At 42.5% G+C, this 16,212-nt stretch overlaps 1 protein-coding gene across 1 annotated transcript; it reads right to left on the reverse strand.

Annotated features, from left to right (window-relative positions):
- Positions 1 to 805: 805 nt before the first annotated feature.
- Positions 806 to 2,943, reverse strand: htr5ab (5-hydroxytryptamine (serotonin) receptor 5A-b; the record flags this gene model as incomplete). Its single annotated transcript, XM_080417773.1, has 2 exons — positions 806 to 1,138; positions 2,230 to 2,943. 2 exons carry the CDS (start codon positions 2,941 to 2,943, stop codon positions 806 to 808), a joined length of 1,047 nt encoding a protein of 348 aa, XP_080273899.1.
- Positions 2,944 to 16,212: the final 13,269 nt, after the last annotated feature.

Below are 16,212 nucleotides of genomic sequence, written 5' to 3' on the forward strand. Positions count from 1 at the left end.
AAGAGCAGGGACACAAAATACAACCACCCCAATTGTATAAGTTACTGTATATTGTATTAACATACTCTATACAGATTGGACAAAATTACATTTGATTAATAAAAAAAAAGTTTCACAGTGAGGCTTTAAATATGACCCTCTTTCTAATCAGATTTGATACTGTTGTACATGTCCTGTACTGTAATACACATTATACAGTCAAGTACAGTACATGTCTTTTGATTGTCATGTTTCTAGCAATATGTCCAGGGTCCCATCCATTTGATAATCAATTATTTTTTTACTAAAATGAGTTTCCCTGATATGCCTAAAACGCCAGAGAGAAACCAACCTCGAACACCTCAGAAAATCCAGCACTTTCACATTTAAGCCGTCAAGTTTGTAAACTCACGCAGCACAGTCTGACATCTTCCAAATTCCAAATAACCTCTGAAAAGTCCACTTTTCCACAGTTAAAGGGTAAACCGTTAGAGTTATATTGACGTTGAGAACGTTACAATGTTCAAACACAGTTCTTCACAGATTTAGGTTATCATGAGATCCTTTTTGCGGTGGATGAGGGGATGAGTTGAGCTACAGTAGGGGAGGCCAGACACAGATAGGTAAGTCTTTATCTCTCTCTTTCTCTTTCCTTGTTTTCTCCAGAAGCAACGGTTGCTGCTTCCCAATGTCTGATCTATACTTCAGCACTTTAAGATTTGTTCGAAATGCAAAATGCAATATAAATAAAATGTATCATTATTATTATTATTATACTTGGTTGCGTGCCGTGTCGTGCAACTAAGCATACAGTACATCATCACCCTTATCTCTGCCGAGAGAACAGGTTCCTCAGTGCGTTGTTGTAGTTCTTGTTGAAGGCGGTGTAGATGAGCGGGTTGAAGAAAGAGTTGGAGTAGCCCAGCCACAGGAAGAGGCTCTTCCAGATGGGCGGGATGTCGCAAGCGCACAGCGGGACGATGAGCTCCGTGATGAAGAAGGGGATCCAGCAGAGGACGAACACGCCGATCAGGATGCCCACCATCAGCGCCGCCTTCTTCTCCTTCTGCTCGCGCCACGTGTCCGCGTCCGTCTGGAACGTGACGGTGGCGTGGCGCGCCGTGAACACCATCTGGGGCTGCTGCGACGCCTCCTTCACCTGTGTGAGCCATTCATCCAATAAATGAAGACATGCGTCTGTCACTCGATTTGTCAGCGAATTGAATTACTCGACTGAGCCGATAGATCACATGAGCGGCCACTCGCCGGTTGGTGGATATTTTAATTGCTCGGTCTAGCAACAAATGACAGAGAAAACCAATTGGTGCCGTTAATTGAACAGTGTGGCGAGTCATCCAGCATGCTCATTGATTGCTGAATAAAAGGTAATAATTAACGCAGCAGTCTATCAATCCTCTCTATGTCCGCTTGTGTTGCAGACCCCAATCTCACATGCATAATGCCTAGCAGACAACCCAACTGCTGGACAAAGGAAAATAAAGATTGATGTTTATCACGCACGCGCGCGCGCGCACAACACACACACACACACACACACACACACACACACACACACACACACACACACACACACACACACACACACACACACACACACACACACACACACACACACACACACACACACACACACACACACACTCTAACACGTGTTTCTTTGTGGCTGTGTGTGGCGTGGGTGCAGCTAATAGATGACTTCAGGAGGTTTGCTGCCACCCACACAAGAACCCCACAGAGGCTCTGCCTTGTGTTCCGTTTATTCATCTGCCGTACCAAGGCAGGTGTTGTACCGCACTAACAAAGGCAGGTTAATGGCAAACTGTGTGTCAGAGACGTTTCTCAATTGTAAAGCCTTTATTAGAAAGTAAAATGAGGGAGAACATGTCCTCTGCCGGTTGCTGAATCGCTGAGAGAGATTGCTTGCAAGAGAATTTGTCACGGAATGCCGCTGCAACTGAGACGATGAACGTTATAGTAGTAATCCATTCTACACAGTGATCTGCAGCACTCTATTTCAAACCACAAGAAGCCATGTCTACATCGAGTTATATGACTAAGGCTGATACATGAATGCATTTTGTTTCGTTTCTGTTTGTTCTGTATCTCCAGGGACATAATGTACCATCGTGAGGCTTTGACTTGAGCTAGGCCATGATGATATTCTGCCTAATATGTGCCAGAAATTACATGATGAGCTTATGTGCTTATTAGAGCACCGATGTCACTCACCTCAGCCATGGGTGTGATGGTGTTAGTCTTCTTACGAGATCCAATGCGGAACTTGGCGGCCTTGTAGATCTTCCAGTAGACAAAGAGCACCACGCAGAGCGGCAGATAGAAGGCGCCGAAGGTGGAGAAGACGGTGTAGGAGGGATCCTGGCTCACTTGGCACTTCATCCCCTCCGAGTAGATCTCCCCCCAGCCGAAGAGCGGCGACAGAGAGATGATGGAGGACAGCAGCCAGGTGAGGGCGATCATAAAGTTCGAAATCTTCTTGCGCGTCTTGAGCGTGTACTCCAGGTGCCGGGTGATGGACCAGTAGCGGTCCAGCGCGATGGCCGTCACATTCCAGATGCTGGCCGTGCAGCAGAGCACGTCGAAGGAGATCCACACCTGGCACAGCACGCGGCCCAGCTTCCACCGCCGACCGTTCAGCTCGTGGAACAGGCTGAGTGGCATGACCAGGGCGGCCACCATCACGTCGGAGATGGCCATCGACGCCACCAGGTTGTGGGGCACGCGGTGGAACGTCCTGACCCTCAGGATGGTCACCAGCACCAACAAGTTCCACACGAAGGTGGCAACCACCAGCATGGACAGCAAGGTGAGGGTCAGCACGCTGAACACGGAAAAAGGCCGGTAGATGTTCCCCGCCAGGCCGTGGTTGTCCAAAGCGGCTCCGCTGAAGTTGGCCGCCACGGCGCTGTCGTTGGGGTGCGTCATAGTGGCCCCTCACGGCCCACCGGCAGAGGCAACGCAGTGAGACAATTCTAGTGCAGAGGAGACTAGCCTAGATGCTTGAAGCCGACTGGAGAGAGAGAGAAAGATCGGGAGAGAGAAAGAAAGAGAGAGAATTGAACATGACTTCTAATTATGCCGTTATAAAAGTCCTCCAATTTATTGTGAAGGTCGCTATCAGTCACATCTAGCTCAGTGTCGAAAAATGAAACAACACTGAGTGCATACTAATGGAGTCTATCACAATGCAGGCCACAAGGGCACAAAAAAAAGTATAAAAGCTTTTGCCTGGATTTGCACAGTTCTATTATTGAACCAATGCATATACATTGGTCTCTCACTCTTTGGTGATTTTGATTTTTCCTGTTTCCACCTGTCAAGCAACCTGTGTACATCTTTTATTTTATCTTTTACATCAGTGGCTAATAAGGCTCATAGTTAGACTAGTACCTGCTTTATACAACTAAAATTGCAGTTCTACAAGCTCACAACAGGTCACACTGCTGCACATTGTGAGCTTGTACTGTAGATCTGCTATGTTCAGTGTGCGACAGCGGCCCACAACTAAGAATCACCCTTAAGACATCTTAAATCACTCTTGAGACATCTGTGGGTCTGGAAAAGTTTCTAAATCCCAATGCTATTCTTTGATGTGCATAGTGGGGCCCCCTCACTCACACTCCATACTCCAGGAATACTTGCTGTACACACTCATTTGTAATAAAAGCACATGTTTTAATTGAGTCGGTTCAATTGTAGTTGCATGATAACAACCTCATATCTGTCTAATCAAGCAGATGACAACTCCATCCCTCATGCCAACCACACACCTGTTTACAATCAAACGGTCGCAGATGATCTGCCCTCATGACAGTCCTTGTTGACTGCATACGTATATATACCCAGCCTCGTCTACCTGTCAGTGTGCAGCAGGCACATTTCACAATCCCTCCTTTTATCTCCCCTTTTCTCTCCTTTGTCCTTCTCTAGGCACCCCATTGACTTCAAAGCCAAATGTATGAGGGTTGATGACCCTCCCTGGAATCTCATACCTTTCTCCCCTGAGCCCTGGTTGTCAAGACCCCATGCTATGCATTCAGTACCAGGGTTCACTTTCTACACATTTTTTTATTCCATACTTTTCCAGACTCAAATTTATTTTGTCATACCATATTTTTTTCACGCCATATTTTGTCACACCATACCTGTATTTAACATCCGAGTACAAATAGCTACGTTTATGTAACTACGGTAACTAGTGATGTTCATGTACAATTCACCAGTGAACTAGAAAATAGAACTAAAGTCCATTGACTTTGCTCCATTGGCTGACAGCAACAAAAATAAGTAAACTAACTGAAACGGTCCTACCCATACTCATTATTTTCCTTAATAGATCGAAAAAAAATTATATTATTGTTCTCCCCATGAATGTACTCTCTTTTATAAATAAGAACAGAAAATGAGCCAATACAAAAATATTAAATGTTTGCGCTGTCTGTGCAGCCTCATTTATTTATTATTTGTGTCCATGGACATGACGATGAATACAGTCATTCAATTATGGAAATTATTATTTCCTTACGCACAAAAGATAGTATAAGATAGTATATATACGCAATTCAGAGATATTGCTATATTTTCTTTAAACTAATATGGTGGTAGATGTGAGGATTTGGTCGAGTTATTTTATGTTAAAAGTCTGGAGACATAATTATTTTTATACACTCTTTTTTCTTATTTCAATACTTATCCAGACCTGGAAATGACTAAAATCTAATTCCATACTTTTACATACTTTCCATACTTGTGTAGGAACCCTGCAGTATGCCACTTGACGACCACACTCCCATCATACCCCTGTGCCCTGACCATCTATGCCACACACTCCATGCTATGCATGCATGTGGCCATAGATGATCATATATAGGGGGTATTTACTGATCTCCTATAAGAGAAATTGCTTTTCTGGAATTTACCCTGCAATCTGCTGCTATGTTGAGCGTATGAGGGAGCAGTTATAGGTCAAGTGTCTATATTTTCCCAGTGATTTCAGTGGCTGTGTTCACTTAAAGGATAATGGTTGGTCTCTGTACACATTGCTGACGCATTCTGTATTCTCATTCCATTTCACATTCTACCTTACAATGCCATGTCTACCAACACACACAACAAAATAAGATACACACTTAGGGTGCACTTCGAGTCACACCGAACTTTGATTCTGCCTATATGTGGCGGATTCTGCCAATGCTTTTCAATGGGAACGGAGCGGTTTGTTGCCATTCGCAGATTTCCGTGAAACTAAGGTGTGTTGAAAAAAAAACCGATTGAAAAGCATTGGCAGAATCCGCCTTATACTGTAGGCAGAATCAAAGTTTGGTGTGACTGCACCCTTAACCATATCAACTTTCACTTTACAAACTTTTCTACATTCTACAAGCTCACAACGCAACACTATTTTCGCTACTTTTGCGCAACACTCGACTGAGTAGGCCATTATTTTACGGAGGGAAAAAAACGTTAAGAAAAAGGGAAATGGGGATACAAGGTTTTCTACAAGGGTTTCTGTCCAACAGCGACGATATATAAATACAGTGCAGCATGATGGGACTGACGGAGCATCTGTGACAGATTGATGAGTGACTGCCAATTGCGCCTCACCTCATCGCGCCACATCTCTGTCAGCCAGTGTTTGAGGCTGTCGTGTGTTATCCACCCTGCTGTCATCGCCGACCAAGACTTCTAATCAAAGGGCCCAGCCAAGCACACTGGTATGGGCCTTCGTCCTGCTCCTATTTGCAAGACCTAAGAGGCATGAAATTAGACAAACACCATGAATGGAGCGGGCAATGACACATGTGGTCTTCGCCGAGGATCACTCAGGGGGCAGCCCGCTAATCGCGAGTGAAAGTCGTACAATCAAGGCAGCAGCCTCTCTCTCTCTCTATGGACATCACACAGCAGGTGACTCAGACAGCACTTGTCATTTACCCTCAGAAAGATAGGCATAGGCATACACGCGGCATGTATGTATGTATTTATGTATATTTGCATGCAGAGGCTCCGATTTATGTCCGCGCTATTGGGTGTGCAACGCAAGCGCACTGGCTGCACGTGCATGCGTGGCCAGCACGCGCACGCATTTTTTTGAGTGGTGCCAGCCACTCCTACACTTGACCGTCAGTCTGGGTCCGTCCGTCCGTCCGTCCGTTTGAGCACGGCCTCAACAGCTGCAGCTGATTGCAACACAAGGATGCAACCAGTTACACTAATTCAAAGGCACCACTCTCTTCACACTGGGTGTAATTTTTTTTGTTACTTTAATGCGGTTAATTTGGTTAATTTGGTACAAAAAAAATTACTCCATGAAGTGCAGATGTCAGAGTTTTTTTTTTTTTTTTGTGATTAGTTTGTGATGGGTGCTCGTCATTTCTCCTGGGTGCTTTAGCCCAGAGGCACCCACAGTATCGGCGCCCTTGTTTGCATGTATCTGTGCGTGTATGTAGCCTACAGTGTGTATGTGTAGGACTCTTATTTATTACTTACTTAATTCATTTATTATGCAAATTAGTCATACATTATGCACTTTATGCCTCCCCCTCTACTCTTTCTTTTATGATATGACTCCCTATCTATCTTTTAACTACATAATAAAGATCGATTCTGATTCTGATGTACTGTATGTCAATGTGTATAGATAGGCCATATTACTCTATCCTATCCTCATATCCGCGCTATGAGCTTGTAGACCTAAAAATCTTAAAACGACACAGATGCTTTCCCGCTCTTAATGAATTACGTCCAAGGCTCAAAACTAATTAATTCACTAGCGTTTTTAATCCTTCTGATGTGGCTGGCTTTTTGCCAATGCCAATGTATTGTTTGTGCCTATGAGCTGTGTGTCTTGTTTGTTTATGCCAGCGTTTCATGTATTTGGCGGCCACTTGTTCAATCCCGGGCTCCCCTAGAGTCGGTGTCGAAGTGTCCTTGAGCAAGCCACTGAACCCCTAATTGCTCCCGATGAGCCGATTGGTGCCTCGCATGGTTTCCTCCGCCGCCGGTGTGTGAATGTATGTGTGTGAATGGGTGAATCATGTGATGCATTTTGTAAAGCGCCTTGGGAACGCATCTGTGTCATTTTAGATTTCTTTGGCTATTCAAGAATAGTAGATATACAAGTATGAGCTTGTTGATTTGCTTTAAAAATATTTGCACACATTTTCACGAAAATAGCAGATCTACAAGCTCATAGCGCGGCACTCGGTGCCGCGCTATGAGCTTGTATATCTGCTATTTTTGAATAGCCAAAGAAATTAATGTCTTAATGGATTAAACTGCTATAGTTTTACTTGGGTGAGGAATCACCAACCAACCAACTGCACTGGTAGCATCTAGTCTTTATTTATCTAATGATGAGTCCTTTGACTCAAGCCATTCATGAACATCTTTTGTTTGATTTGTGTAGCTGTGGTAGCAATTTTGTGCGTGAACCATCATTGACTGCAGTAATATAGATTAATTAAGCAGTCAATAGCCAAGGGGGGGGCAATTTGTTTAATTTGTTAAATTGTTTTAGTTTCACTGTGTCTCCTAATTTAATTTAACAGAAGGGACCATTAACATATTTGATAGTTAGAGTTTGTTTATTTGTATCCTGTATAGTGTATACCGTTACACCATAAGCAACTTATCTTCCACCAGTCAAAAATGTTAAATGAGAAAAAGTTAAAGTTATTATTTTAATATATAAACACATATATGACTAAATTGGCCAGTTTCCACTTGGGGATTTATAAAGTCCATCTTATCATAAGTAAATGTACAGGCCAATAGCAACACACACACACACACACACACACACACACACACACACACACACACACACACACACACACACACACACACACACACACACACACACACACACACACACACACACACACACACACACACACATTTTAACAATTTATTCATGTCCACATAAAGGAGAGCATACAAGGACAAGTCCTAGGCTGCCAAATATAAAAACAAATAGTGTGCACCTATACACACGCACGCACGCACGCACGCACGCACGCACGCACGCACGCACGCACGCACGCAGGCAGGCAGGCGCACACACACACACACACACACACACACACACACACACACACACACACACACACACACACACACACACACACACACACACACACAGTTACAGTCACAGTCACAGACTTTATAGATAGATCTAGGTCAAACAGTGAAAGTTGTCAGAACGAGCCAAAAATACCCAGCAAAGTCGCAAACATGCAGGATATTTTTGTAAATCCTTTTTTCCCCTTAAGTTAAGAAATCAAATCTCTTGTAGATGCTTACATCATGCTAGCAAGCACGTTTAGCCAATATCCTGAACACGTTTTCATTATGTTTTCCTTCATTTAATTAGATCCCTATCCACTTGTGTTATTGCTTGCATATGCTTTTATCAAAGGTTAATAAAAAAAAAAAACAAGAGTCCTAAAATAAACACCTAGGCCTACTTTTCCCAAATGCACCATATAATTGGAGAAGGACAGTTTGTTCTGTCAGAGGACTATTTCAGTAAATTATCTTACAACATAGGCCTATGTTTGGAGGTCTAATTTACAAATTCATCTTTGTGCACAAACAGACGACTGCACTGTGGCACTGTGAGAGACAAACAATAACATGGCAATCTAATTCTAAATTATCTTCTGACAAGATCAGAGCTTTTATTGGTTACATCATTTTTCACCAAGGAAAGTTTCTCTTGGGATTTTGGTAGGCTATATTGATTTGGTGCTGTAAGGATGCAAGTTTCAGAATGAGGATGATGCAAAACTAGAAAAAGTGCTCCTCGGAGCACAGGTCTCCGCCAGGTCAGGTAGGTTAGTGTGGGCCAGCAATGTTTGGAATTCGTCAATCAGGCTGTAATGTGAAAAATCTGACAGATCTTTTGTACTGTAGGAGTAATGAAAAAAAAAGTTTTGCAAAAATTGTTCCTCAACGTAGTGCCAATGTGCGTGCAAAGTCATAAGCGGCGGGTGAGCTTGACAATTGGGAAGGCTGGGGTTTGGGCGCACGCGAAGCGCCCGTGCGCAAAGAATTGCGTTTCTGGGCGGATTATGTTAGTTTATTTTTGGTTTTTGGTTACTTTATTTCGGTTATAGGGTTAGGGTTAGGGTTAGGGTTAGGGTTAGGTTAGGGTTAGGTTATTTAATTCTTATTTTTGCCTGATTTTACTGATTTATTATTAAAAAATCTACTAAATAATGTTGCGCACATATATTATATATAATTTGCACAATTCACAGAATTTCCCAGCATAACATTTGGGAAGGCTTAGCCTACCCTAGCCTTCATTACCCGCCGCCTATGTGCAAAGTGTCACCACACGGACGCTGCGTTCATGATTTGCATCATTTCGTTCAAAACGGGCCAATCAGGATGGAATATGAAAAATCTAGCAGATATGTCTTGATCACATGACTATAGAGATCATGTGTACCGATTTGTGTGAAATTTGGATAACATCTGAAGGTGTAATATCCAAACATGTGTTTTACATAAGTCGGCCTACTGGTGGCGCTATAAAAGGCAGATGTGAAAAATGCAGGGCAGAGGGTTTTCCTTGGCCTCCAGGGAGTGTACATACGAAGTTTTACATAGATCGGTGGAGTAATAAGTAAGAACAGGCCCATGTGAAATATTTGGGGCAGAGGTTCTGAATTGGCATCCAGGGAGTGTGTGTGCACAGTTTCGCTGCCATCATGCCAACAGTGCCGGAGATTAGCTGTTCACAGACAGACACACACACGGACACGGACACACACACGGACACACACACACACACACACGGACACACACGGACGGACAGGGTGCAAAACATACTCGCCATGACAATCAGGTTATGATGCTGCTATCTCTCAGCACCACTCCTCTAAACGTGCAGTGTAAGAGTAAGAGTAAGAGTAAGGATAAACACAGAAGCACCCGGGAGGAAATGGACTAAGAAAGGGGAGGAGCCAAACCCAATTACTGTTTCTACACAAAAAAGTAGGTGGTGCCCCCTAGCCTTGGATCACAAGACGGTCATCTGTCATATAATAAATGACAGTCCTGTATCAAGGTGGTGCCCCCAGAGGTATAAAAAACAAACAAAGGGGAAAACATATTTGTTCCCTTTTTATTTTACAGAATGCGTTCCCAGATTGTGATGCTGCCACTCTGGACTTGAACGTGATTCCACATTGACACCTATTCTTTTGAAAGATTATAGCGTATAGCCATAAAACCATCCCACCCTTGATCACCCTTGGTCAAATAAAATACTCGCAGGTAGGTTAAATAGTCCAATAAGCCAAGACGATCAAACTTTGACAATCAAGTGTTTCTTTGCCGGAGCTTTTAGCTTTTTTTTAGCGCGGTCAATTTCAAAGTCCCTTATCAATATCAGGCTAACACATTATCATCTTAACATAGGCGTACCGTCACACTTCTTACCAGCCAAAAAGCTCCGCTTTATTCACAGTAGCCGCCTAAACCTGCAAGAACAGTCAGCAGCAGCAACGGTATACATTTCAAGGAACAAACTTACCCCATTTGTGGCAACTGATCCGTTTTTACATCTCCATCTTTCCACTTTGTTCTTGGTCTCGCTCCACCAAGTGAAGTGAGCCGCCTGCTTGTCAAACACCTCGCTCACACGCCTCCTCTACAGGAATGAACCAAATCACTGTGACCGCCGGGGGAAGGGAATCCACAGCTATTACTGCACACACAGTAGTACACTGCGTTTTCAGCTATAGATGCTGTTCTCCTAATACTCTGTGTATTACGATCATGTCGCTATTCCACATGCCTAGACAAGACAAGACAAGACCGGGGGGGGGGGGGGGGGCTCTTGTGCTCTTATTCAATGTGACATATTGTATAAGAGCACAAGAGCCCCCCCCCCCTTCCTACCCTTGTCCCCACATGATATTGGGGGGTCGGAGTACTCGGAGTAGGCACCACATGTGCACCCATCATAACCGTATTTTAAACCTCTGAGCTCTTGTCACCAATCGGCGCAAAACATCCATGTTTATCACTAGCACCTAACCGGACAGACACAAACATAGCATAGGTTAAAGCTTAAGTTTAATCTATAGCCTACTGATTTTCAATCTCAGTTTGAGTTGTACCAGAAGTTTAATCTGCAAGTCCTTGGTCTGAAAACCGTTGAAGAGCCCAGTTGGTCTAATGTGTTGTTTTTTGTGTTGAACTGTGGTATTAATGTGGCAGACCGCTGAGGAACTGTCCATGGTCCTGGAATCACTCCCGAGTCCCGCTCACTGGTGGAAAAAGTACTCACATTCTGCACTTAAGTAAAAGTATCAATACTGCAATTTAGAAATGCTCTGTTACAAGTAAAAGTCCAGAATTCAAAATGTAATTGAGTAAAAGTACAAAAGTGTTGGTATCAAAATTAACTTAAAGTACCAATAGTAGAAAGTATTCATTATGCAGAATGTCCCATTTCACAAGTTTTCAAATGTATAAAAATCATTAGAAACTAGCAGATCTACAAGCTCACAATGTGTCCCATGGCATTGTGAGCTTGTAGATCGGCTATTTTCAAATGGCCAAAATGTATATAGGGCTGAAGTGATTAATGTATGTTTTGTAATAATAATCAAAATCTGCAAAGTAACTAGTAACTCAAGTTTTCAAATAATTGTAGTGGAGTAAAAGTACAATATATGCCTCTGAGATGTAGTAGAGTAAAAGTAAAAGTACTGAACATTGGAAATACTTCAGTTAAGTAAAAATACCTCAAGTAAAGTACTTGAGAGTAAATGTACTGAGTTACTTTACACCACTGCTCCCACTCTGGAGACGCAGGATGACAACATTCTTTACAACGACTATGTATTTAAGTGGGTTATGAAGAATGCCTTCTATTAGGCATTGCCTAGTGCTTTGCGCCTCAACTTGTCTGCTAGTGATATATAGCCTAATCATTTTACAGTTTGTTGTCGGTGCATAATTTTTGCATTTGGCTTATTCGGCGCACCATTGTCTTAATGGGTCATGTGACATATTGCAGTGGTTCTCAACATTTTCAGGCCGCGACCCCCCCAAAATAATCATATTTGAACTGAGGAGGACCCCCCACCCTGACAAGCACTTGGAATTGTAAATTACATTTATTTTAGACTTGCTTGAACAGATAAATAATGTGAAAATAGCAGATCTACAAGCTCACAACATGTAAATCAGATAATTGTAGTGGAGTAAAAAGTACAATATTTGCCTCTGAGATGTAATGGAGTAGAAGTAAAAGTACTGAAAATTTGATACACTCCAGTAAAGTAAAAAATACCTCAATTGTGTACTTAAGTACGGTACTTGAGTACATGTACTCAGTTACTTTCCACCACTGGAAAGTATACAAGGTTGATTGCTTCGTATTTTATAGTCCATTCAGCACCAATGATTTCAGTCTACTCAGCGCCACGGAGAGCGCCGGAGACAAAGCTAGTTTAGTTTGTACAGTATTAGAGGTTCGGGCCGCTACGCGGCCCTTCCATCTAGTAGCCTGGCCCGCACATCGGAGACAGTAGAGCGTGTAGCCGTGTACGTGTAGAAGTTCATTGCAACACCGGTGCTTGTTTCTCGCACATTATTTGGCAACATCAGAGCCCATGATGGTCCGCTTGTTTTTCATGGATGTGGTGAAACCGAAACCGAAACGTAACTTTTTGAACACCCAGACAAACAGATCTGACAAACAAACAGCCACGCTTGCCACTTTCCAATTGTATATATAGATCAAGCCAACGGTGCCGGAGATTAGCTGTACACAGAATGACAGAATGACAGAATGACAGAATGACGGACGGACGGACGGACGGACGGACGGACACACACACACACACCGACTGACGGACTCGGACAAGGTGCAAAACATACTCTCTCGCCATGCCTTTCGGCCTGGCGGAGACAATAACTGGTGGAGGGGAACCCTCATAAGAGATGGGATTTGAATATATATATATTTGAATATATAAAGATTTTTCCTTTAGGTATCTGCTGGTCTCGTCACAACTCTACAACGGGGCATTTAACGACTGACAGTAGAAGATCGACTCAATTATCCATAATATTGCAACAGTAGTGAGTAGCCATACATTGCAGAACTGTTTGTTTTAATATTTCAAAACATGCTTCTCGGCTTCGCCCATTTAATGTCCTGCATCACCTTAAGCTGATTCTGTTTAAAGCACACGCTGATCTTCATCTCACACTTAGGCAGTGGTGGAAAAAGTACTCAAATGTTTTACTTAAAGAGATGGTGCCATGGTTTTGCACTTTTTCTGTTTTTCATGTGTCTATGAGGTTGATAGAACTTCATTAAGCCCCCTGGTGGTGTTTTTTATGGTGTTTCATGTCTTCTCTGACTATTTTGAGTTTCTACCTGGAGGCTGAAACCTTGAGGGTCAAACGTGCCAATAGAGAAACAGCGCTTTAGTGACATTGTAAAAAATATACCCTCCCCCTCATTATCATAACACAACAGGTGTGGGCATGAGGAGGAGGAGGGACTAGGACAGGTGGATGGTGCTAAGGTGGTGGAGGAGGTGCTAAGGTGAGAACCAGGTATACTTAATGAACTGGAGGCGTGTCCACATAAAAACATAATTTTAACAATTTCTGTACACTTTTTTGAAAAAAATCTTCCTCCTAGTATAACCATAATACATGATGATTATGTTTTAGGGGGGGGGGGGGGGTCACTGAAAATCACGGCACCCCGTCTTTAAGTAAAAGTATCAATACTACATTGTAGAAGTACTCTGTTACAAGTAAAAGTCCACAATAAAAAAATTACTTGAGTAAAAGTACACAAGTATTGGCATCAAAATGTACTTAAAGTACCAAAAGTAAAAGTACTAAAATGTTTGAAAAAAGCAGATCTACAAGCTCACAACGACTCGCTATGCAACGCGTTGTGAGCTTGTAGATCGGCTATTTTCATTCTAAAACATTATAAATACACGAATACCTATACATTTAACCCACACATATATATTATTACAAATCTCTATGAACTACAAAAATAATGATTCTTTATCCTTCACACTATACTACAACATGAATATTAGCAATTGCAAAAGCACATCACAACCCCCCCCCCCCCTCTGACATCCTGACTATGGTCCAGCCCAATCTACTGATACACAATAGGTACTGTTAAGCATTCAATCAAAACTTAACAATAAAACTTCACATTACAAATATATTGCACTCTCTCCATATTGCACTAATGAACAGTATATTGCACTTCCCATCATAAATGTGCATTTATAAACTGTGCCAATTTATAAATGTGCAAATGTGCTGTGCAAAATGTCATTCAATAAATAAGGGTCACAAAGCCTATTTCCATTGTGGCCCTTTGAGTGCCCATGGGTATATCTTACACATCTTACAGATTGTTTGCCACTCACGTCAGGCACACAACCTTTCTGCCAAATAACCATGGCTTTCATTAGATTAGATCCTAGAGTTGTTCGTTATAGCTGTTCAGGTAATCATGGGAACCGAAAAGGTCTTGTTGTGTGCCTGAGAATATAAGGGATTGGGAAGGTAAAGCTTACACATAGAGGTGGAAACATCCACAACCTCCTACTTCAAAGGGAGGCGTGGATATGGAGCCTATACCCTTCGCACACTGCAGCCTGGAGAAGGGATGCCTGTAGGCTTTAATGAGGATTACGACATGTCTTTATTTCTTTGAACATTGACTTGGTCCTTCTTTACCGTGCGTGTGCGTGTGCGTGTGTATGTGTGCATGCGTGTGTGTGCGAACATCTCCAGTGGAAACATCCACAACCTCCTTCACACCACAAACTACCTTTTCTTTAATCATTGATTTGGTCCTTGACCGTGCGCGCACGTGTGTGTGTGTGTGTGTATGTGTGTGTTGGGGGGACTACAAGCAGGATTACGTCCTCTTTCATGCTTTTCAGATGTTCTCACGATTTGCTTATGACTGACTAATTTGTCTTCCCTTCTCTCAACAGTTGCCACCTTTATGTATTACGTACATGATGCACATCGACACTTTACGTAATATTGTCAATCTAATGTGACAGTTAGAGCAGGTGGCAGGTGCTGGTCCCTGGGCGCCAGAGAATAGCTGCACACTGCGTCATAGGATGGTCTGAATGCAGAGGACAAATTGACAATAAATACACTTAAAGGGACTACACCATGAATTTTAACTTTTTTGTGTGTTTTTGGTCTCCCCTACCTCTCTACTATCCCCAAAAATACCCCAGTTTGAGCACTCAGGCTTTCACAGCATATCTGGGGTTTTATGTAAATTGGTCTCAAAACAGGCCAAACTGATTTAGCCCCGAAAGTGACGTCACTAGTGGTACAATCCCTCCCGTTTTTCAGTTCCAACTTAAAAAAAAAAAAAGAATCCCCCTTTTTTTCCCCCTCCACTCAGAACCAGGAGATAACATGCATACCAACTGGCTCAATAGCGCCATGTGCAAATCAGGACAATGTGGTATTGCAGTTGAAAGTGCTTTATAAGCCAGAGAGAAGTTAGTTGGAATGAGTATATCTGAGGCTTGATTTAAGCAAGACAATTAGTTTGAGGGACATAAACAATATGATATTAAATATTAAAAAAAAATATATATTCATGGTTTAGATCCTTTAACTTCCAAGCTAGTTGCCTTTTTTTTAAAAGCTATATTTTTGGCTTTTTTGATTACAGAGTAGGCTGAGAAAATGGGGGGGAGATGGGGGGGGTGACACGCAGCAAAGGTCGTCGGAATCGGGAGTCGAATCCACGTCACGCTGTCAGGCTGGATTACCAGCCTAGGTGCCCAGACGGTCACGCCAACCGTCCGGGTCTCTTTTTATTTTTTTAAACTGTGCCCAATAAATCACACCTCTGACCTTATTCTGCCAGCCTGTTGTGCTATCAGACTGTATCACTGTCAGCTGACTAGATTGGAGATTATGGATCATGGTGAAATATGGACTTGTGTTCTTCCAGTTATCGCAAACTAAAAATCCAAAACATACCTCATTGTGGCCATATATAGTAAAAGGCTTGTGTGTCTATTCTAATATATAAATTAAAGATTTTTGTTTTGTTCTTGAAAGAAATATTTAATTTGAAATGTGATCAAGATGAATCTGTCAGATTTTTCCGATTCCCTACGACTGACTTTCAAT

Source organism: Gymnoscopelus braueri (genome assembly GCF_963280865.1).
Source record: "Gymnoscopelus braueri genome assembly, chromosome: 21".
NCBI lineage: Eukaryota > Metazoa > Chordata > Actinopteri > Myctophiformes > Myctophidae > Gymnoscopelus > Gymnoscopelus braueri.